This window comes from Muntiacus reevesi, chromosome 12, assembly GCF_963930625.1.
Source record: "Muntiacus reevesi chromosome 12, mMunRee1.1, whole genome shotgun sequence".
In the NCBI taxonomy this organism is placed as follows: Eukaryota; Metazoa; Chordata; class Mammalia; order Artiodactyla; family Cervidae; genus Muntiacus; species Muntiacus reevesi.
The window spans coordinates 15,450,250-15,475,352 of record NC_089260.1 but is presented as its reverse complement, the minus strand read 5'-3'; the positions used below and the strand labels follow the sequence as shown (position 1 = coordinate 15,475,352).

Sequence of the window (25,103 nt, the reverse complement as noted above, 5' to 3'; positions counted from 1 at the left end):
ACATAGGAAGAATACAATCTTCTATGTATTCTAAGTATACAAAAACACTTTATTTCTTGTGGTTAATAAATAAAAACCATGAAGGTATACTATAGTTCTAAAAGGTAGATTTGGATGGGATAATTATTCTCAGGTATCTCCTTCACCAATTATCAAAGGAAGGATTTTACCCTATTTGCGCTTTTTTTTAGAAAGCAGATTCCACCTATCATGTTTGGAGATCATACATTTGAAATAGTCTAATTATTATTCTCACAAGTAGGTTTTCCTTGGGCCTGGGGAGGTATGGAAGGATCTGATTCCCAAATACAAAAAAGAATCCAGAACTGCATGAGATGGTTCAGGTGCTGTACATATATTTTTTCCGGGTATTGCCTTGATAGCAGCTCCTGTAAAATCTCAAAAATATTCTATACTACTTACACTACTTTCCTTTCATTTATGTATTATTTAAAAAGAGTACCATTGTTATGAAGTTTGGCAGTATGGGGGGGTAGTTATCATCCTGTTTAATATTTGATTATTTTTTAGGAATGTTCACTGGAATGATAATCTTGATTGTTTGAATTTCAGAGGCATGACTTTCAAAAAAGGTGACCAGTGAAGCAGCTGTCCTTGACCTGTTAACGCTCACTCTAGTAGTTAATTGTTTTCATGGTCACAGAACAACCTGTCTTTTCCTAACAGTATGGAAATTTTTCTTTCAGGCTTTATATCCTGTTTTGGTTTTTGTTACATGCTTTGTTGTTTCTTGTAATTCTGCGTACATTTTAAACAGCACAAGGGTGTTTAAATAATAATTCTTCTTATTATTTTTGATGGTGTTTAAATTTATACTTTTTTTGCTCTTTATTCTTTTTTGCATTTCTCAGTTGCCTGAACAGTGCTCTTTAGTGTTTCCTTATGATGGTAATAAAATCGCCCTTGGTTTTTTATTCTTGTATGAAAATGTTATCTCACTTCACTTTTGAATGGTACATTTGCTAGGTAAAGAATTCTAGGTTTGCAATTTCTTTTACATTTTTAATTTAAGAGGATTGATTCTTGGAAAACCGCCTAAGTAACACCGTTTTTGTAGAATTATTCTTGTCTTTGAGAGAAGTCTTATTAGGGACGAACTGTTCTTGATTTTCAGTTCTATTGCTGTCTTTTGTGTGTGTGTGTGTGTTGAAGTATAGCTGATTAACGTTGTGATAGTTTCAGGGGAACAGGTGAACAGGGAAGGGATTCAGCCATTTTCCCCCAAGCCCCCCTTCCCTCCAAGCTGCCACATAACACTGAGCAGACTTCTCGATGCTACATAGTAGATCCTTGTTGGTTATCCATTTTAAATATAGCAATATGTATGTGCCCATTCCAAACTCCCCAGCTGTCCCCCGATCCTTCCCCCACCAGCAACCATAAGCTTGGTTTCGAAGTCTGTGAGTCTGTTTCTGTTTTGCTAGTAAGTTCATTTGTATTTCTTTTTATATTCCACACATAAGAGATGTCATAGGTGCTGTTGGTTTTTTGATCAAATATTTATGTAAAAATTAAAGATAGAAAAAACCTGATTAAGTTACATACCTTTAAAAAAGTTAATAAGTTTTTAGCCTGAAGTATAAAACTGTTTATATATTACCTCCCTCCTATCTGTGCAGTTTCGTAACTTGTCACTTCAGCGTCACGGTAAGAATGGGTTCCTAGAATAAAGGAATGGGTTCGTGTTTTAGTGTTTTGGTGTATGCTTTTGCCTCGTCTGCTCCCCCACCTTGGAGTGTTTTTCCTTACCCCTAGTCTTTGCCTAGTGAGTTTGCATCCATGAAGGACTTGCTCAGTTATCACCTCATCTTTGAAGCTTTCCCTGTTTTCCTAGGTAGTTTTATCTATTTGGTAATTGGTTCATTAATGAATTAGCTAAGTATTTATTGCATATTCACTCTTACATAAGAGCACAATAAATTCTAGCAGCCATTATTTTAGGATTTTTACTGTTATTATCTTACATATTTTGACTGCTGGATAGACTAAGCATCTTGTTGTTTGTGTATTGGCTCTTTTACTTATTTTTAGTGCTTATCCTTTGCATTTTATTATTATTGTTGGTAGTGGTGTTTTTCTTACATTTGCAGGCTTACTTGACAGTTTGCTAATAGTTTTATGAGTACTTTACACATCATTTTAAAAGTAAAAAAACCAGTTATCTGATTGTCAGCATAGATATTGAAGAAAGAATTTCAAAATCTTTTAGAAATTTAATTTCTAAAATCTATTTTAGAGGTTTTATGCCCTGACATTTTCTTTGGGAAATACCTAGGAAAAGATAAAAGCATAGCATTAAATTTGAGGGTTAATTAGAACTCTCAGTGAGTGGAACTGAGGCTGAGTGGCAGGAGTTTGGGGATTGGATTGTTGGACTGTTGAGCCAGTAGCAAATGGTACTTCGGGTAATGGTGGCGGTGCTAGAGGGAGAAGCAAGGTGAAACGTTCTTATGTTTCAGTGGGTGATAAAAGTGTGAGTCTTCTAGCTGCATTTAGCGGAGAAATCACTGTTTGGTTAGAATTTATTGAATCTTTTGGTTTATAAGTTAATACCATATATAAGTTAATCTATAATAAGTATATGTGAGTTAAACTCCTGATTCTGTGATCAACCCATAGCATACAACTCATGTCCTGGTATCATGTATCTTTAATAACTGACTTTTAAAAAAAATAATATTTAAAACTAGAATTTGGTGAAACCTATGTGTAGATAACGTTGCTGTGGCTATTCTGTACATGGAAATCACATTTAATTATTAGTCAGCTTTTAGTCTTTAGGAGAAAAGCTTTAGCAGTTGCTTTCCCCTACTATAAACCTCTCAAGGGCAGAAATTTTTATATGTTCATCGTGAAACTATTACAAGTGCCTAGAGTAGCTACTGGCATCTAGCAACCTTGATAAATGTTTGTTGAGCTGAAACAGGAACAATTCCTTGACTACTGCTTCTGTGAATATAAACAATCTAACACATCTATTTAGTGTTGTATTTTTGCAGGTAAATTGTAATTTTCATAGCTACTACTATTCAATATTAATGATGTGGGTTATTGAACAGATATGATCATATACCAAAGAAAGTATATGTGCTTATCAGTAACCTGTGAAAGTATGAAATAACAGGATCTGTTGTATTAGTTCCCTGATTTTTATAGAAGTTTTATTTATGTAAATTAAATTTTTTGCTTATTTTTACAAATGTATATCCTGATAACTCAAACCATAGGGCTCATTTGGCTGATGAAAAAGAAATCTGCCTTATGTTGTTATTACTGGAAGTTAATGTAATCATTGCATTTAGTCCAGTAATTATGGGAATAAATACATAAAATATTTATGGCAATAATTTTGAAGGTTTTCTTATGAGGACATTTTAAAAACCAATGTATTTTATGTTAAATGCATTTAACCTCTGAACATTTATGCATTTCAAGTATTTATGCATTTATGCAAAGTAAAAATAGACAATTCTGTGAAATTGAAGCTTTTTAAAGATAGATTATATATTTGATTAGAGGCTTTCAAAATGATCTTTACATAATTGTTAAGCTATGCCTTGACATATGGAAGAAATAGAGTCTACGTCTTAGATGTTTGTTGTGTGTTTGGAAATGTTCTAAGAAAATGCCTAAGGTTGGTCTCTCCCACTCTGACTCAGTTTTTCATTTGGCCACTTATTTTAATTCAACCTAGCACTGTGGATTTTAATTTTGGTTCTTCTAGAAACTAGTTTTATAATCTGGGTCTTCAGCTTCCTCATAATAATTAGCATTGGTACAGTGCTTTGCACTTTACTAGTACATTTATTGATCTAGGCCTGGTGCTGTGTGTTAGAGGTACAGATAGCTCTAATAAATGTTGCTGTTGCATTGTTTACAGACTGGTTGAGGTAATGTATATGTAAAAAGCTAAATTTGATTCTGTAAAGAGTTGGAGTTCTTTAGAGAAAGTACAAGACAAGCACTTAGCCTAACATGGAAGTTCAGTGAAAGCTTCATAGGAGAGAGAACCCTTTAACATGGTCTTGAAAGAGGAGTCATCTGTCATTAGAGTCAGGCTCCACAAGGGCAGGGTCTTGTTGTCTTTGTTCACTGTTCTGTCCCCACTCCTTGGACAGTGCCTGACGTGTAGGATGCTGAGTAAATATTTATTGTATGTGTAAATGAACGAATGAATGAGTCAGAAGAGAGGGCAAAGGACATCTTGGAAGAGGAAACAATGATATACTAGAATTATATTTTCATCTTTAAAAGTACAGTGTCATATTTCTTGATCACCTGAAGGAAAATGTTCCTGACATCTGGTTTAAATGGATTTACTTTCCTCAAACTTAATTGCTCAAAATCATTGTCATATATTAGTTTGATGGATCTATGCTAGGATCGTGATTTTTTGTTTTCCCTTTTTTTTCCCCCCATGTTGGAAGAAGTAGCATATACCATCTTTATCATTTCACTAATGTTTTCTAGCTTCTTACTCATTTTATCTACTTCCTGGAGTTTGTGTGATTCTTCTTTGAGAAAACATTCTTTGGATCTTCCTGATTTCTTGTTCTAATATGGACTCATTGCTTTTTAGGTCTGCTGTACAGCTGCAGTCCTGGAATTTCTTTTCACTGGACTCCTGGGTTAGTGTCACCATTTTCTTGTGTATTTCCTATTTCCTTGGCTTTTCACTCTTGTTCTGTGTTTTTCCTAAACTATCTTTTTCAGGATACAAAATTAAGAGATCAACTAGTTGAGTCCTCTCTGTCTGAAATGCTTTTATTTTGCTTTCAAACTTGGTTGATAGTAGAATTTTACCTTGAAACTAAGTTTCTCTCAGAGCTCTGTTTGCTTTCCTGTATTATCTTCTAGCAGCCAGTGTTGCTAATGTTCTAGATAGCTAATACCTGTCAGAGTCTTATTCATTTGTAGGTTTCCTCCCACCTCACAACTTTTTAGACTTTTTTCTTTATTCTGAAGTTGACTAAGATCAAGATATTTCATGAGGATGTGCCTAAGTATGAGTCCTTTTTATTAGTTATGCTTAGCACTCAGTAGTTCCTTTCAGATAAAAACTTGTGTCTTTCTTTAGCTTTGGAAAAATTTCTTTGATAATTTCCCCCCTGTTTTATTCATTGGATGGTGAAATCTCCTGAATTTTATTCTTTTTATTTTTCCTTCCAGGTTTTCTGCCTCCTTTGGGGGGTTTTTTCTTTTCTTTTTTTCTACTTTATTTTCTGACTCTTCTAACTGAACTTTTTATTTCAGCAGTTATGTTTTAATTTACAAGAACTCTTTTGCTTTTGGTTATTTCTTTTTCGCAACATCTTGATGCTTGAGACATGGATGCATGATCTTTTCTAATCACTCTAAGAAAAATAAGATTTGAAAAAACTTGTTTTCTGTTTCCTGCATCATCTCTTTTTCTGCTGGGGTTATTGCTTCACTTGCTTGATCCTGGTCTTCCCCATGGAGGATGACCGCCGGAAAGGCTGACTAGCTCTCACTGGAAACATCGGGACGATGCTTTTTGCCTGGCAGGTATAATGTTAAGATGAACTGGCTGGTATCTGGCTTTAGGAGGAAGTGCCTGCAGAGGTGGTTTGTTCAGTTTCTTTAGCCATTCCCCTCCCCTGCCTTTTCTGGGACCTGGGGATGAATGCCAGGATGCATGTAATCTCTGTGTATAAAGTAGGCGTGAGGAGCTCACTCTTGCTCTCTTTTCTTCTTTTCACTTCCTGGGGAAAAGCTAGCCTACCTTTTGCATTCCCCTTCTCACTCCCGCACTCTCTACCCAGTGGTTCTAACTTGGAACCCCCTTAGTGTTTACTTGGTGATCACCCCTTCCTTGCCTTCTCTTGCCTGTGAACTCTTCATAGAAATGCTTCCAAATTTATTATACTCTCCTGTGCTGATTCTTTTATCAGTTTATTTATTAAATTTTTTTCCTATCAGTTTAATGGGAATTTAGAAGGAGGAAAGACAGAGAACTAAACAAATTGCAAATTCAGGTTGGTTTTTGAACCTGAATCAGTGGTATGTCCTCTTCCCCTTCCTACCCACATCCCTATAGATACCTTCATACCCTTAGGTGTTTAAATTAATACAGCTCCTTTGAGGAGTACAATTTGATGCAGTGTTGTAAACTTGAATACGAAAGCACCATGGGAAAACACCATCCAGTGTTTCTCCTCTTCCATCTGTACCTTAAGAGAAACCCTAACATGATCGGATGGTGAGAAATGTTCCAGAATGTTGTCACAACAAAAAAATTAGGAGCAGACTTAAATGTTGATGAGCACTAGACCCTGGACTGGAGAATTGCTGCTGTTCTTTCAGTCTCCATAGTTTTGCCGCTCCTTGGTGAAGACAAACTGAGAGGAGCATTCTGGTTGAGACCTTTTAGAGTACCCGTACCCCAGTGTGCAGGTGGAAATGACATGAAAATACCAAGGGACGTTTGGGTCTTAAAGCACAATAAATGTCCAGTTTGGTATAGGAGAGAAATTTTTTTAGTGTCTGCTTCTACCAGAATGAACTGTGTTTTTGTGATTGGGTGGGAGTGGGGGAGGGGGCATTGAGGGAACACAAAATAATGGAGCGGAAGTTCCAGACTGAAGAGAGCAGTTTCTAAGTTGTCTATGTGTGTATTTTCCTGAAGACTTGTGGTGAACTTGTTATATAATGGCAGTGATTGTGGAAGTCAGGTTTATTTAGGCATCACGTGAGAAGTGTGAAGGACACATTGAGACCCTTCTTTTTGGTAAATTCTTACTGTTAGTATTATGGCAGTGATTCTCAGCTCCAGACATTTGATCGGTATTTTAAGAACCATTGCTGTAATACTGGTATGTGCCAGGCATATTATATAGGCTGTTGCATTTAATCCTTATGTAAAGCCTGAACAACTGTGTAAGGTAAGAACAGTTATTAACCCCATTTTTCCAGACAAGCAACTGAATCATAGAGTGGTAAAGTAGATTAGAGGGAAAGAAAGGGTTGAAATTATACCCGACTGCTGGAATCGAACTGTAAAAGTTAAGAGCATAGAGTGCAGAGCCTGACTGTCTTGAATTGTGGCTCTGCTACATACTGGTTGTGTGAACTTAGGCAAGTTTTTTAACTTTTCTGTGACTCATTGTTTTCATTTGCTAAATGGGATAAGAATACCACCCTACTTCATTGAATTGTTTTGAAGATTATACGTTTGTAAAGTGCTAGAAACAGTCCCTGGTACATAAAAAGTCCTGTATGTATTTGCATTGATATTGTCATCATTGTCCTGCCTTCTCACTTATATGGATGGAAGTATGTTTGCATTGTGAGCATTAATCAGATAATGTGTTTGAGTAGAATAATACAGAAGACTATGGAACCAAGTACAAAATCTCTTAGCATTCACCATTGGTACCTTGAATTATTTTCAAGAGAGGCACATAAGCTCCATGAGATAGAGCTTACATTTTTAGGTACAATGAAAGTTTGTTTAATAGACTCAGACAGTGGCTATTCAGAACATGCTGGAATATTTTATTTTAGTGCCCTTAGAATTAACGCCTTATACATAATAGTCTTTTTGATATATGTTTGCATTTTAAAAATATGTATTCTGCCTTGATGTTCATTATGTACTGTTTCAAGCTTTTTTTTCCCCTTAGTAAAGGCATACCAATTTCTTACTGATTTAAGGTTTAATACTTGGAGCTTCAAAATTTGGTATTGTTTCATTATTAATAATAGACATCTTTTTGAGATGTGTGGATTTCTGTTCCATAAAGTTCTTTTTAGGGTTTATGTTTGCCTGTGTGTTATTGGACTAATTCATGTTTGACTTTTCTAATCACTTTGTTGCATGTTCCCTCTTTGTGTAATAGATACTAGTTCATACGGGCTTTACAACTCCATATATATTGAGTGCTTTTCTGTTGTCTTCTGATCTCTTTTTCAGGAATCTTTTCATGTGGGAAAGGATTTTTAAATGTCTGCCCACTGACCATTTTCACAGTAGAGTATCAGTTCTCTTTCTCTTCAGATCAAGGGATTATAAGCAGCGAGTATATATGTATATTTACATATGGTGTAAGTAGTGAAAGCTTTCATTTTGAATCACTAGTTGTGGGACTTTGTGATAGATTATTAATTTTTTTTTTTTTTTTGCCAGACATCTGCAATCCAGATTTCATGAAAGAAAACCTCTCTGCCCTTTTGTATATAATAATGGCTAAAATATTCTAGTTATGTTTTCTAATGTACGTACTTTGTATTGAGCAGATTTGTGTTTTTCTGTAAGAATCCCATAAATTTTTTATTGTTTAAAACCTTGGCTATTTTATACCCTCAACACTCCCATTTTTGGGTGGGATGAGATAGAGTGGTGAGGGGTGGAAGGGAGTTACTGAGTTGCTCTGTTGTTTTTTCCAGTGTTTTCCTCATGTTGAATACCTAACAGACCCATTAAATGTATGTATTGTTTTCCCTAAGAAAGAAGGAGTAAGAGGGGGAGAAATTTTGATTGTAGAGCAGTTGAAATCTGAAGCTTCATGGATGTTTAGATAAAGCCTTACATGTAAACTTAAGAATTACTTTTGAAATTTAGGTATTCCAGAAATTGCTACTTAACCCCTCAGGTTTCTCTAAACCATTGATTTTTAGCAAGAGGCTTTGGTCACCATTGTGTATTGATGTAACATGTATATCATAAAAACTAATAATGCTGAAACTTTCAAAGAGCTCTATAAAATGAGATATCTAAATGCAGTGTTAATTTAATTTGGAGTAAACATTTATTGGCTGGGGCAGGTGGTACTCGGAAAAATGAAGGCAAAAAGGAGGCCTTCATGTTCCTTTTAAAAGACTTGTTTGTTCTACTTTTCCCACCCCCAGTTATTGTAGCCCTTTTGTTTGGTGGCAGAAAATAGAAATCAGCTTCAGAGATTTCATACTGTTAAATATCTGGAGTAACCTATAGCAGTTCTAGAGTTGGTCAGTGGTTTGTGCTTTGTACAAACCTCTTTTCCAGGAACCTCCCCACTTTTTTGGTATCTACCTGAAATTTACTACATCGGAGTTTCAGCTCTTGGTTATAAATTACAGAAAACTCACCTCAAACAGGCTTGAGCCGGGAAGGGAATTTATTTACTCACATAACTAAAAATCTTTGCAGGGCTGGTTTCATGCATGGCATGATTCAGAGTGAAAGGAATTACTTAGACTTGTCTCTTTGTTCTAATACCTCTTATTGACTCTTCTCTCAGCCTCTTGCCTCGTAGTGGCAAGACAGCTGCTCGGTTATACCTTTCTAGTTGAAATCCAGGAGGAGTCTTGTACCTCGCTGGTTCTGAATGAGTCATGTGCCTTTCTCTGTGGCCATTGGAATGTGATGCAGTAATTGGATTAGATCTAGGACATGTGTCTGACCTGGAGCAAGGATGGAACTGACTGCTAGAAGTGCGTGGTCTGAAGATGGGGAAATGGTGATTCCCTCAAGGGAAATGAGGGTATGTTAGCAGAAGGAGCCTGGTAGACTGGAGTCCACGGGGTTGCTAAGAGTTGGACATGACTGAGCGACTTCACTTTCACTTTTCACTTTCATGCATTGGAGAAGGAAATGACAGCCCACTCCAGTGTTCTTGCCTGGAGAATCCCAGGGACCAGGGAGCCTGGTGGGCTGCCATCTATGTGGTTGTACAGAGTCGGACACGACTGAAGCGACTTAGCAGCAGCAGCAGCAGGAGAAGGGTGAATGAGTGTTAGAATGGCAAAAATAACAGGTATTTCTATGTATTTATCAAACCTAAAATAAAAACTAAATGTACACACACACACACACCCTTCTAAAATAACTTCCAAATACACACACACACACACACACACACACACACACACACACACACACACACACACACACACACACACACACACACACACCCCTTCTAAAATAACTTCCAAAATGAATGTTAAGTGTTACAGTGGTATCTGGTTAAAACTATGGGGTCCTCAGCCTTTTCTCTCTTTGTCACAGTGAAGTACAGCAAGGGACAGCTGGGATCATGTATCTCAAGGAGCCTGCTTCTGCTGGGTCAGCAATAAGTGTTTGCTCTAGGAATTCATGTAGGTCTGCCTTTCAGGATCACAGAGTCGTGGTTTCATTCAGACCATGGTGACCTAACCCTGGTTTTAGTTCCGGTGTCCATGGCCCCTTCTCCTGACAAGGATTTTCTCACCCTAAACGGGTACTGCTGTTCAGTTCTATGCTAGAATCTTAGAGAATCCTTTTGTGTGGAAAGTAATTCTTGCTCCTTATTTGGTGTCTCCTGTAGAGTGAGATTGAGTTCTAAGTTATTTCACACATGCTTCTTAAAAGTTCCAAGCCACAGCCTTAAAATGACCATGTACTGTAGGATCAGACCCCAAGAGTTTTTCATAGCAATCATGTGCCACATCTCAGCTCTTATTAAATATGTCGTGCACATCACGCTCCATGACATCTTTTCTAAGTCTTTTGATTGGATTATAAACGCTTTTCTTATGATCTTTCCACATTGCAATATAGCCCCTCCAGGAGTCTTGCTCTTCTGCCTTAGCTAAGTAAGGTAAACCTCCAGAGGCATTTCCTTGGCTTCTCCAATTGGTGAGCTGCCCAGGCTTCACCTCAGTTGCTGTACTTCTTGGCATTTCTCCCAGTTCTATTTCCCTTGCATAAGTCAGGCCCACTTTCACGCACTTTGTTTTTATATTGTATGTTCCTCTCCTGGCAGACTGCCTGTCACAGCCAGACCTGCCATGAGCCCTCCCTCCCTGTCATAAGCCTGACCCCTTAGCACACTGTGACAGTGGTTATTTGGAAGGATGTGGTTTAGTGGAAGGACCCTTGAATGTAGTGTCAGAAGACCAGACATCAGTTCCTGGCTTGTTACATGTTAGCTCTGTGACCCCGGACACACCGTGTAACTAATTCCTTTTAACTTCAGATGCCTAATCCTAAAATGGACCTAATATCCTATTACTTGCCTTACCTACCTCAGTGTTTTCTTGTGAGGAACAAAGATGATGAATGTCAGAGCATTTTGTAACCTGCCAAGTTCTACACAAGTGTAAACTGTGTTTTGTTACTATTAAGGCAGAAACTTAAAAAGATGGTATTTACTTTTTAATGATTTATCACTGATTTAAGAATTTTATATTTGTTGAAATAGTGGATATCCTCTAGTATTAGAAAAACATAAAAAGATCATTGTGTCTTATCCAGTAAAATATTATTTAATTTTAGGAAATCAAGAAATGTAAGTTAGTTTTTCAGAAAATGGAAATTTAGCTCATTAGGTAGCAAATCTAATTTTAACAGTTTTAGATGAAGCTCTTTTAAAATTGTATTGTATAATTCTTTATACCTTTAACCAAAATGTATAAATGCCTTCCATTTTAATAATGTAAATAAAGGGGAAAAAAAGTAATAGGAGCACATTGTAAAAATTCCAAATAGTACAAAAGAGGAATTTAGCGTCTACTCACTCATCCCTCAGTTTTACTTACTGGAGGAGATGTCAGGTACCAGTTTCTTGGGGCTTCTTTCAGTGCATGTGTATGCATTAAAATTTTTTTTTTAATTGAAGGATAATTTCTTTACAGAATTTTGTGGTTTTCTAAGAATCAGCCATAGGTACATCCATGTCCCCTCCCTCCCAGACCTCCCTCCCGTCTCCCTCCCCACCCCACCCTTCAGCCTGTAGCAGAGCCCCTGTTTGAGTTCCCTGAGTCATACCCATTGGCTCTCTGTTTTACACAGGGTATTGTATATTTCTGTGTTACTCTCTCCATATATCTTCCCTTCTCCCCTCCTTTCCTCCTCCCATGTCCTTAGGTCTATTCTCTATGTCTGTTTCTTCATTACTTCCCTGAAAATAAATTCACCAGTGCCGTCTCTTCAGATTCCATATATATGTCAGTATACAATATTTATATTTCTCTTTCTGACTTACTTCACTCTGTATAATTGGTCTCTAGTTTTGTCCACCTCGTTAGAACAGATTCAAATGTATACCTTTTTATGGCTGAGTAGTATTCAGTTGTGGATATGTACCACAGCTTCTTTATCCATTCATCTGTTGTTGGATGTCTAGGTTGCTTCCATGTTCTAGCTATTGTAAATAGTGCTGCAGTGAACATTCGGGTACACGTGTCTTTTTCAGTATTGGTTTCCTCAGGGTATATGCTTAGGAGTGGGATTGCTGGATCATATGATGGTTTTATTCCTAGCTTTTTAAGGAGTCTCCATACCGTCTTCCATGGTGGCTGTATCAGTTTACATTCCCACCAGCAATGCAAGAGTGTTCCCTTTTGTCCACACTGTCTCCAGTATTTATTGTTTGTAGACGTTTTGATGATGGCCATTCTGACTGGTGTGAGGTGGTATTGCACTGTGGTTTTGATTTGCATTTCTCTAATAATGAGCGATGTTGAGCATCTTTTCATGTGCTTGCTAGCCATCTGTATGTCTTCTTTGAGAAATGTCTCTTCAGGTCCCTTTCCCACTTTTTGATTGGGTTGTTTGCTTTTCTGGTATTGAGTTGTATAAGCTGCTTGCATATTTTGGAAATTAATTCTTTATCAGTTGTTTCCTTTGCTATCACTTTCTCCCATTCTGAGGGTTGTCTTTTCACCTTGTTTCTCATTTCCTTTGCTGTGCAAAAGCTTTTAAGTTTAATTAGGTCCCACTTGTTTTTTTGTTTGTTTGTTTGTTTTTATTTCCATTACTCTAGAAGGTGGGTCATAGAGGATCTTGCTTTTATTTATATCATTGAGTGTTCTGCCTAAGTTATTCTCTAAGAGTTTAATAGTTTCTGGCCTTACATTTAGGTCTTCTATCATATTTTGTTTTAAACAAGAGATTCATACTGCATGTGTGGTATTCTATACTTCGCTTTCCTTTTTTTTTTTTTTTTTTTAGACGTCTTTTTCTTTTATTTTTTTTCTTGGCGAGCCAGCCAGGAGATGAATTTTTTTTTTTTCAACTTTTGTTGTATCTCAGAGATATTCCCATATTAGTATATAGGTCTGTGTATATGTAACAGAATGTTTTTTTTTTCAGTACTTTGGATAAAATGAGCTCCAACTTATGTTGTAATCAAAGCTGAAGGAAACTTTTGTAGGTATGTATTGGCTGCAGTCCATGGGGTCGCAGAGTCAGACAGGACTGAGCAACTGAACCGAACTGATTGGTGCACCTGTGTTGTTCTGCTATTGGTTACGTCCTGAGAAATGAAATTACTGAGTTAGAGGGCATGTTCATGTGACAGCTCCTTTTCTTCTTCTTCTTTTTTTTTTTGAGGGGGACAATTTCAGTTTGAATTATGAAAGGATTTTGGATTTTGCTTTTGGTGGCTTCCTGCTAAACTGTATGCTTTGGCATCTCTTCCATCTTAAAATTAGAAATTTTGACTAAAAAAAATGCGTTGGGATAGTTGGGCAGTTTGGGATGGACTAGGTACACACTGCTGTAATTAAAATGGGTACCAGCGAGGAGCTACTGTGGAGCACAGGGGGCTCTTTTGTCATGTGCAGCCTGGGTAGGAGGGAAGCTTGGGGGAGAAGTGGTTACATGTGTATGCGTGGCTGGACCCCTTTGTGTCCACCTGAACCTGTCACAGTCCTGTTAATCGGCTATACTCCAACATGAAATAAGAAGCTAAAAAAATCCATTGGGATTTTAGGCAAGTTTATTTATCTATTAGCTAGTACTGCAAATCTACTACTACCCCTATAAATGGTTTTTTTATTAAATTCTCCACAGTAGCTTTTCTGCTTCTAGTCTTTAGATGAAGGCTGCTGTCACAGTTTCCTTCTTAAAAGTTCAGGTATGGTCGTGCCGTCTTTTCATTTAAAAGTATGTAGGCACATAAAGCAGAGTTAACCTTAACCTATCTTTGCCATTTTGCACTGTTTTCCCATGCACACTGCATTCGGACACAAAGAACTGGTACTAGACTTCATTCATTTTTTGTGCCCGTTTACTTTGCGCATATCTAGTATTTCTTTTCCTCTTTGGTCTGCTGACAAACTTTGTACATTCTTCAAGAGGTAGCTCAAAAGTCTCTTTCTCTGTGAAGACTTCCTTGAATAGGCAGAGTGGTGTGGTGAGATTGTCAAGGCTACAGGAACTGTTATCATTCAAGGCCTTGAGGGTTAAAGTGTATGGTTTGAGTTTTACTTTAAGAGTACTGGTTCTGATGCAGTACTGGTTCTTATAATCACCTTAGATACTGCTGTCCTGGAGTGCTCCTATATCTAATCTTATTGTACCTGGCATTGCTTAATACCATAATTATTTGTTCCTGTTCCCTTCCTTTCCCACTAAATTATGAGCACCTTGAAGGCAAGGGCAGAATAACAGATTCTCAGTAAATTTTTATTGCTGCCTACCATCTGTTGTTGTGTGTGGGTATTAAATGAAATGATACCTGTAATGTGGCAGGTATGGTAAATACTCAGTAAGTGTAAGTTGTTGGTGTTGCCATTATCATCACTGGACAGATAAATCCTCACTTGGGAATAAAGGGTCCTTTTTTGAAAGAAATTAGATTAGATTAAAAGACTGTGTAGGGTGGGTTTTGCTCAGATAGTTTTCAAAACTTTATGAAAATTCAAGGTGCAAGTTAAAACTTGAAATTTGATAATATTATATCTATAGTTATCTGTCTGTGGCACATGAAAGGGGAACTATGTCTCATTTTTAGGTTTGTTTCCTTAATAGGAAGTACTATATATAGAATTATTATTACTATTTTATTTTTCAAAAAATTCCAAGGTACTTCTGATATGCATCTGGGTTTAAAAAGTGACTACAGGTCTCTTTTTAAAATGGTAGTTTTGGTGATATACATTCTGTTATTTTTCTGTTGATTAGTCATGATGCAGTGGTATTAAGTGAGTAATAGTTACATAATCACAATAGTAAAAGATGTTTACCAGTTTTCACAGTCAGTAGCCAGACCAAAAAAAAAAGATAATTACAGTTGTAAGCCATAATGGGAACATGGTTAACCTAATAATATAAAATAATTGCATAGAATTTGGGGAGTCAAGCAGAGTGATGTGGTAAGTGGAAGTGTATACATGCAAAAGTATTATCTACTCAGTCAGGCTATGTCTTTTGGTTGGTGCATTTAATGCATTTACATTTAAGGTAATTATCAATATGTATAATCCTATTACCGTTTAATTGTTTTGGGTTTATTTTCTATAGGTCTTTTCCTTCTTTTGTGTTTTCTGCCTAGAGAAGTTCCTTTAGCATTTGTTGTAAAGCTGATTTTTGCTGTAAAGCTGAATTCTTTTAACTTTGGCTTGTCTGGAAAGCTTTTGATTTCTCCACCAAATCTGAATGAGAGTCTTGCTGGGTAGAGTATTCTTGGTAGGTTCTTCCCCTTCATCACTTTAAGTATATCGTGACATTCCCTTCTGGCATGTAGATTTTCTGTTGAGAAATCAGCTGATAGCCTGATGGGAGTTCAACTTGCATGTTATTTGTCGTTTTTCCCATGTTGCTTTTAGTATTTTATCTTTGTCTTTAGTATTTGTCAGTTTGATTACTGAGTGTCTCAGTGTGTTCCTCCTTGGGTTTATCCTGCCTGGGACTCTCTGTGCTTCCTGGAATTGGTTGACTATTTCCTTTTGCATATTAGGGAAATTTTCAGAAAATTTTCAGGGAAATTAGGATAATTTGAAATTAGCTCTTCAAATATTTTCTGACGTTCTTTCTCTCTTCTCCTTCTGGGATTTCTATAATGCAAATGTTGGTGCGTTTAATGTTGTCCCCAAGGTTTGTTAGGCTGCCTTCATTTCTTTTCATTCTTTTTTCTATATTCGGTTCTGTGGCAGTGATTTCCACCATTCTCTCCTCCAGGTCATTTATCTGTTCTTCTGCCTCAGTTATTCTGCTATTGATTCCTTCTGGTGTATTATTCATCTCTGCTTGTTCTTTAGTTCTTCTAGGTCTTTGGTAAACATTTCTTGCATCTTCTCCATTCTGAGATCCTGGATCATCTTCACTATCATTATTCTGAGTTCTTTTTCTGGAAGGTTGCTTAGCCCCACTTCATTTAGCTGTTTTTCTGGGGTTTTATCTTGTCTCTTCATCTGGGACATAACTTTCTGCTTTTTCATGCTGATTAACTTTCTGTAATGTGGTTTTGTTGTAGCCGCTGTGGGACTGTGGTTCTTCTTGCTTCTTCTGTCTGCCTTCTGATGGAGGAGGCTAAGTGGCTTGTGTAAGCTTCCTGATGGGAGGAACTGGTGGTGGGAAAAACTGGGAATTGCTTTGGTGGCCAGGGCCTTTGCTCAGTAAAGCTTTAATCCAATTATCTGCTGAGGGGTGGGGTTGTGCTCCCTCCTTTGTAGTTGTTTGGCCTGAGGGGACCCTGGGCTCTCTGGGCTCTCTGGTAGAGTTAATGGTGATCTCCAGGAGGGTTTATGCCAAGGGGGACCTTCCTGGACTACTGCTGCCACTGCCCCTGTCCCTGAGGTGAGCCCCCGCCGACCCACGCCTCCATAGGCCACCCTCCAGCACCAGCAGGTAGTTTGGTTCAGTCTTCTGCCGGGTCACTGCTCCTTTCTTCTGCATCTTGGTGTGCTTGAGAGTGAGTTTGTGCCCTCCAAGACTGGAGTCTCTGTTTCTCCCAGTCTTGTGAAAGCTCTTATAACTAAATCCTGCTGGCCTTCAAGTTCAGATCCCCTGGGGATTCCCAGTCCCTTTTTCGGATCCCCAGGCAGGGAAGCTTGATGTGGGGTTCAGAACCTTCACAATAGTGGGAGAACTTCTTTGGTATTATTCTCCAGTTTGTGGGTCACTCACCTGGCAGGTATGGGATTTGATTTCATTGTGCTTGTACCCCTCCTACCGTCTCACTGGCTTCTTCTTTGTCTTTGGACATGGGGTTTCTTTTCTTGGTGGGTTCCAGTGTCCTCCTGTCGATGGTTGTTCAACAGCTAGTGGTGATTTTGATGTTCTCGCTGGAGGAGATGAGTGCCTGTCTTTCTACTCCGCCATCTTGAACCATAAGCCCCAACATATTATTTTATATGCACAGATAATTATATCAAAAAGATAGAGTTTAGTTAAGAGTGTCAGTTTCGTTTTTAGAAAAATAAAATTCTTAATTTTGTATGAATTTTCAAAACCTCCCTTGAATTTGTTTTTACTAGTGTAAAAACATTAAGGCACTATGAGTATTTTAAAACAGCTTGTGCATGTGCCCTTGAGACACGTTGGTGGGTGCATTTTTATCAAAACCATATACATGGTGACATATTAAATGTATCATATTATTATACTAATCATACGACCCTAGAAACAAAAGTAACCAGGGGACTTAGAGCCTATCAAAACCATCTTTTTGTTTTTGTACAATGGGATTCTTTTTAAACTTGCCAGTGAATTCATAGCAGTATTGAAACCAGATGTAGACTTCCGTCTTTTAATGTATTAGCTCAGCTATAAAGTCTTATTTCCAGCTCTGATTACCGAGTGTTTCATTCATGGTTTATTATCTCTTTCCTGCCCTCCTTTTTCTTTTTTTTTTTAAACTAGAGTCTAAATATGATTCAAATGATTTTAAGATGAAATTGCTCCATTTATGTAGTGACAGAAATAAAATTAAATCTGTATTGAATTGATGATAACCTAATTAAATCCACAAATGAAGTACTCTCAATAAAATTTTCCATTGGAAAGGATTCTTGACAGATACTACTAAAAGAAGTGTTAGTTGTGATTTGAGTGTTTTCCATCTTAGAACTTAAATCCTACTTTACTTTCTGTATAAAAGCAGATCTTCTCTCTTTTGTTTTTTTCTTTTCTTTCTATATATTTTCAATATAAAGCTTATGATTTTGAAATTTATCTGAACTGATGAAAAGTCTTATTTATCGAAATAAAAAAGATAGTACTTAAAGTTTTTGGTTTTTCTCTGTTGCCAAATAGAAACCTAGTCACCTTTGGTAGCTGATTTTGTTTGTATGTAAGTGAAATTTGCGTTTAAAAATTGTTTAAAAACAAAACTCTGTTTAGGAAAATGACTGTCATTGAACTCCCTTACCCCTTCCCTCTAAATAGTATGTGTCCAAAGGATGTGAAATAAACATCTAGATCAAGGCCTACATCTGGGAAGGCCTAGGCTCCTTTCTTTCCTATTCTCCATTAATGACCCCAAATATATGTCGAGTGGTTTAAATGTTGAAATAGATATTATTCTTTTTCAAAGTGTATTTGCTACGCTTGATATTTAAAAGAGACCAGATAAACATTTATTCTTCTAAATTTGTCAAGATTTACCTGCAGTTTTTGCACTTAGGCTGAGATTTGGCTGCCTTTACTCTCTGTTGCATACACACTTTGAGTCTCATCTTTGGAACAAGCGTTGCTACTCCGTGCTTGTACTGAGGCTAATTCATGCATTCATGTTTGTGTGAAACTCATAAAAGACTCTGTAACTGTAAATTAATAAAAAAATTTAAGTCAACATTATGTCTCTGTGTTCTAGAAAATGTTTACTTGTTAATTGTTAAAATGATTTTATAGAGGGATAGAAACCTTTCATTTTATAATTGAAGTTAAAAGTCTCAAAGTGCAGATACCACATTTGAGCCTTAATATTCAAAGGGATTGTTAGAATAATACTGTACACAAATAATTTTAATTTAAGACATATCCATGTACTGTTAGAATGATTGGCTATTGCATCTTTTTTGTTTTTTTTTAGAGGGAAGATATGAAATGAACCCCTAGAGGGAGGGATTTATTACTGAATAGAGAAAAGCATAATGGGAAAGAGACTTCAGACACTTCACGTTTGCTTCAGATCTGTCCTCTTCACCTTTATTAATTCAGGGCCAAATACTGGCTGTGGCCTCAGATATTCTTGTAAACGTCATAAAAACTAGTACTGTCAGCTTCTTCACTACTGTATACCCAGCCCCTTTAGCAGGACTTACACAAGAGAGCCAGTGAAGTAGATCCTTGTTGAAAGAATAGATGCCCAAATTAGTGTGAATGCCCAAATTAGTGAAAAATAAAAATGGGTGCCCAAGTTAGTCTTTTGTTAAGACAATGAAGATCTCGTAATGTGATGTTATAGAATCACAGAGTTGGAATGAACCTTGAAAGTCTTTTAGCAAAACCAGACAGTTCATGAATCAGCTTACTGTCTCTGGCAAGTCTTCTTTTAGTCTTTCTGGATTTGTCCAGTGGCAAATGCACTGAAATCAGATTCATCCTGAGGCCTAAGTAAAGTAGGTCCATTTAATTTTGAACTTTCTCTAGTGTGGCTCTGAAATACAGGGTATAGGAGCAGAGACAACAAGCCAAGAAGTTAATGAAGGATTAGTTGAATTACTGGTTGGAAATAGTGGAATGCTAGGAGGATAAAAATCGAAGTCTGGGTAACTGAAAAGGTCAGCATTGAAGTGACTAAACATGAAACCATGTTTTGGACTGGTACTGCTTTTGTAACACCCTGAGCTCTTTAATCTTTATAGTAGGGATGTGGAATCGGGGGAGGGGAGAGAACCCAGGCCACCACTTTGCATACCTCTGCAGTGGTGTGGTGGCCCTCTATGCACCCCTGCTTCTTACTCACCCACCAGAGCACTAATTTCAAAGGACTGGGACCATCAGATGTGAATTTCTCTTCTCCTTTAGTAACTACAAGTCCATACCCATTCATTCATTCTTTATCGATTGCTGACTGTATGCCAGCTGTGGTTCCACCAGTGTGTGCACTGAATGCCGACACATCAGTGACCCAGACAAAGGTCTCTGCTCTTTCGGACTCTTAGTGCAGTACCGTCCAGTAGAAACATAGCATGGGCTACATATGCCATTTTGAACTTTCTAGCACCCACATTCAAAAAGAAAAAGTAGCAGGTGAGATGAATTTTAATGTATTAAATATAGGCGGGGCCTCCCTGGTGGCTCAGACAGAAAAGAATCAGCCTGCAATACAGGAGATGAAGGTTCAGTCCCCGGTTTGGGAAGATCCCCTGCAGAAGGGATTGGCTGCCCACTCCTGTATTCTTGTCTGGAGAATTCCATGGGCAGAGGAGCCTGGCATGTTGCAGTCCATGGAGTCCCAAAGAGTTGGACCTAACTGAGTGACAAACATTTTTTTCACTGATACTAATTTTTATTATATTAATAACATTAACACATTTAAAATATAATAATGTAATTAGTATATAAATGTCATTTAATTGTATAAGCAGTATGTAAGTTATTGATGAGATACCTTACATTTCCTTTTTGGTACTAGGCCTTTAACTTTGGTATATTTTATATGTATAGCATATCTCAGTTGGGTTAGCGATGTTTCAAATGCTGGGGAGCTACTGTGTTGAATAGTGCAGCTTCAGAATATAGTGCGTGCCCTCTGTGGACCATGAAGTCAGTCCATCTGGTCTGAGGTACAGAATCAGTTCCTGAAAGTATTAGAATTTTCAAATAATCCAGACTCCTTATCCATGGCCTGCAAAGCTTTACATGGTCTATGCAGTAATTTTATGACAGTATATATTGGTGTTTTATGCAAATGTAAACCACCTGGCAATTTGCTTAGAAATTTTGACACAATAAAGGTTTTTTTTCTAATTGAGGTAAAATTCATATAAGATTTACCATTTTTTTTTCTTTTTTTTATTTTTCAGTGGGTTTTGTCATACATTGATATGAATCAGCCATAGCGTTACACGTATTCCCCATCCCGGTCCCCCGTCCCACCTCCCTCTCCACCCGATTCCTCATTTTAATGTGAAAAATTCCTTGTCATTAGTGCATTTACAGTGTTGTGTAATTTCTACCCCTCTTGTCCCTGGCAGTCACCAGTCTGCTTTCTTTTTCTGTGGATTTTCCTATTCTTAGTATTTCATATAAGTGGAATCATATGATACATGCTTTCTGTTGTGTCCGACTTCTTTCACTTAGCATAATGTTTTTGAGGTCCATCCACATTGCAGCACATGTCCACACTTTATTCCTTTTCATGACCAAATAATATTGCATTGTTTGCGTATACCATAATTTGTCTATCCATTCCTCTGTGATAGACATTTGGGTTGTTTTAAAGCCTTTTGGCCATTGTGAATAGTACTACTGTGAACACTCATGTACATGTTTGTTTGAGTACCCATATTTTACTTTTGTCAAATAGTGATAATCTGTTGTATAAGGTTATTACAAAGATAAATGAGATAATGCATGTGAAACTGTTAGCACAATTCCTGGTACAGATAGCACTGGCTCTGGTGCTATCAGTACCAAAAGTCTTTACGTTCACACCTCCCTCCTCCTTTTTCCTTCCCTGATGGTCTGTTTTTGTGTTCCCGTTTTCTTAGTCTTTCTCTGACATTTTCATTCTGAGTTCTCATTATTAGAGTTAGAAATCTAGGACCTGGATAGATTAAGAATGACCTCACTGGAAGGAGGAGGAGTGGTATTGGTGTAAATGCTTCACACAGGAGGCTCTTGGCAGTCCACACTTCCTCATTTCCTTTCCTTTGTGTGACACTGTTGGTTTTCACTTTCATCAGTAGTTGCAGGGACCACAGGGAAGGGTGTCTCTGGATTTACTTTTTCAGGACAGAAAGCTGTCATATTGCCACCTCAGTGTTAGATGGCATAGGGAAGAGTGATTTCTTAGGGTCATGGTGATTCTTGGGATATGTTAACGTGCTTGAGGAATGACATGGATAATTTTAAAGAAAGGAGAAATTGAATGATGACATTTTCTTTCATCAGAAGAGGTTCTCGGTACTTTACCTTTTAGCCTTTTCCTAAAAGTTTAATGATCTTTAGAAAGAAGTACTTGTTAACAATGCTCTCTTTTAAGAGTTTAGTTATATCAGCATTTCAGTTGAGTTTTTAAAATATTTCTTTCCAGTTAACAGAAGATGAGATTGCAACCATTCTCAAATCTACTTTGAAAGGACTAGAATACTTACACTTTATGAGAAAAATACACAGAGATATAAAAGCTGGAAATATTCTCCTCAATACAGAAGGACATGCAAAATTGGCGGATTTTGGAGTTGCCGGTCAGTTAACGGTAAGTGTAATACTTTTGGAAGCACTGTAGGTTTGTATTGTCCGGGTTCGAGTGTGATTAAACGTTGATAATATCTTTTGAGGGTTATGAAAAGAAATGCATAAATTCATTACTGTCAGGGAGAAGCAGCCATTATTTAGGTATTATTTAATTATTTTTATTTACCATTTAAGAGACATTGGACGAATATGAAAAAATATATATTGCCATCAAAATGCTTAAATATTTGGAAACGAAAGCTGCATTTTTCCATTTCTGTAGGTTTTATTGTTATAGTACTCTCTTTAATGAAGGTAGTGGAGTTAAGTTACTTATGGACTCTTGGTTATTTCAGAATTCTAAATTCCTAAATATGTCATGTCACAACTGATTGAAATTTTAGGAAAATAGTCAATTTCAGATATAACCAGTAGTATTTGAGGGTTTCAAATATGTCGTTTAAGGAATACATTGGCAAATACATTTCCTTAGTGTTTTTGTAGTTACATCTCTGTAATGTTCTTGCAGGATACAATGGCAAAACGCAATACTGTGATAGGAACTCCATTTTGGATGGCTCCTGAGGTCATTCAAGAAATAGGCTATAACTGTGTGGCTGACATCTGGTCCCTTGGCATTACTTCTATAGAAATGGCTGAAGGAAAACCTCCTTATGCTGATATACATCCGATGAGGGTAAGAAAATGATGGAAAATGTCAATGTTAAAAGCACTGCAGTTTTGTAGTGTGAATGTAAATAAACACGGAGTAAAAAGATTATTTGAATTTGGATTCTGTGCAAAAATTAGTAAAATCTGTCAGGGCTTAGTGACTGTTCAGTTCTTTCCACATCACATCCTTAATTGGGAGGGAAAGAAGTGAAGCCTATATTTCTCTCTACAGTGGCTGTTCTTTCCCCCCCAAAGTGTACCTGCTACATTTCCCTATGATTTATTTATTTATTTATTTATTTTTTCCATTTAGTTTTATTAGTTGTAGGCTAATTACTTTACAATACTGTAGTGGTTTTTGCCATACACTGACATGAATCAGCCTTGGATTTACATGTGTTCCCCATACTGAACCCCCTCCCACCTCCCTCTCCATCCCATCCCTCTGGGTCTTCCCAGTGCACCAGATGAGCACTTGTCTCATGCATCCAACCTGGGCTGGTGATCTGTTTCACCCTTGATAGTATACTTGTTTCAATGCTGTTCTCTCTGAACATCCCACCCTCGCCTTCTCCCATAGAGTCCCAAAGTCTGTTCTGTACATCTGTGTCTCTTTTTCTGTTTTGCATATAGGGTTCCCTATGATGTAAATAGAAGAAAGGGCTGGTAAATCCACTGCATTATTCAGTTCCTCGTATTCTGAATGTAACAGTGGAGGCTTGGAAGAAATCCATTCTCTTCTACATACCCTGCATATTGTACCTTTTTGTTTCTCTAGTCCAGCTAATATTAAAAAAGAATCCCAATTTCTAATAATTGCTATGTATCTGTAAGTGAATTAAGCTTTTATTTTTAGTGTTCAGTGAGAAAATGGGATTCCTTTTTTGAATATTATTTTATGGTTTTATGAACTCCTTTTCCATGATAAATTTTTGAGTCTGAAATGTATACATTGCATATTCAAATCTAATTGCCACTGCTTTAGGGTTTGTGATGATACAGTTTTTAAATTTATTAGTATGTGAATCTCAATTCATTATAGATAAATACATTTATCTTTGTAAACTTGTTGCCCTCTAGTGGCTGTATTCAACTCAAGAAGAAAGGATATAGGCATGAAGGCAGAAAGAAGGTGGGGGAGGGGGAGAGAGAGAATGTGTGTGTGTGTGTGTGTGTGTGTGTGTAAAGAAAAGAAGATGGTTTTAGGGTAGATGGGGAAATGTGTGAAGTAAACAGATGGGAGGAAAAAGAATGCAGTATTTTAGAGTATTTGAAAAAGAAGAATAAATTTAAATTCTATCTGATACTATAGTGCTATTATAAATTGAATTTCAGTAGTGTAGATAATAGTGTACTATACTGAAATATTTAAAAATCTGCCTGCCACTTGAGAACTCTTTGAGGAATATAATTGTATATGATATATGTTATCTTCCTTGTACATATAAACGCCTCTTGCTAAAGTGAAACAGAAAAATAGCATGAATTCTTTGAAAATATTGACATGATCTATAACAAGGGCAACATAAAATGATCAATAAAATTCTCATTTCTTTTCTGATTATTAGATATCTTTGGTACTTTCAGCTAGAAAGGTTTTGGGGTGATCCTTAGCTAGATATATGTGAGTTTAAGTTAGTGAGGTTAACCAAAGTATCCAAGACAGCCTAGCTAAGTGTCAGAGCTGGGATTTAACCCAGGACTTAAGAGTATTACTGTTCTGCTTCCTCCAGTATAAATCTTATTTTTTCCAACCAAATAGTTCCACATATTCAGTTTGACCATGAGGTCGTCTCTCTAGCAGATAGCCAAGGATTTAAAAAATAAAGCACAGAGTAGCTTCTCTCATTGCAAATTACATGGCACGGTGTCACAACCAAGTATACTCCTAATCCAACATGATTTCTTTTTTAAAAAAATTTCAAAAATGTTTATTAAGAATTGAAAACTGAGTCAGTCATTTTTAAATTAAAAAAACAAAACAAGAATCCATGACCTCCTTCCTTCCTGCCCAATTAATAATGGAACCAAGTTGAGAAATTCTGGACGACTGGGCTTGGTTAGAGGTGCCAGTTAAGTAGTCCCCGCCCCGGGCACGCCTGCACGTCTTCCACCCGCCAGTTCCTGCTGTGTGTGCCGGAGTCGGCACCTGGCCCATCTCAGTGTGTGTGCACGGGACTTCGCCCTCTGACATCTTATGGCCAGAAATTACAACTCAGTGACAAAGCTCAGGATTCCCTTTTCCTCTGACTTTTTACATAGTTAAATTTTGGCTTGAATGGGACGTTCTGTGCTCAACAAATCTACTTTCTTAGTTTTCATTTTATCTTTTTTACCCCCTATGGTAATTTCTTAGGGC

The 25,103-nt window shown here is 37.1% G+C and overlaps 1 protein-coding gene across 2 annotated transcripts in view; it reads left to right on the top strand.

Moving 5' to 3' along the window:
• STK3 (serine/threonine kinase 3) overlaps window positions 1-25,103 on the top strand; it is a 288,786-nt gene that overhangs the window by 66,515 nt on the left and 197,168 nt on the right. Inside the window, exons 5-6 of one of the 2 annotated variants that reach the window (XM_065903271.1) lie at window positions 21,930-22,094; window positions 22,602-22,769. The exons of the other annotated variant lie outside the window; for it this stretch is intronic. Of the exons in view, the coding sequence (XP_065759343.1) occupies window positions 21,930-22,094; window positions 22,602-22,769 (333 nt within the window). The remainder of the gene's footprint in view (window positions 1-21,929; window positions 22,095-22,601; window positions 22,770-25,103) is intronic. 2 annotated transcript variants of the gene reach the window in all.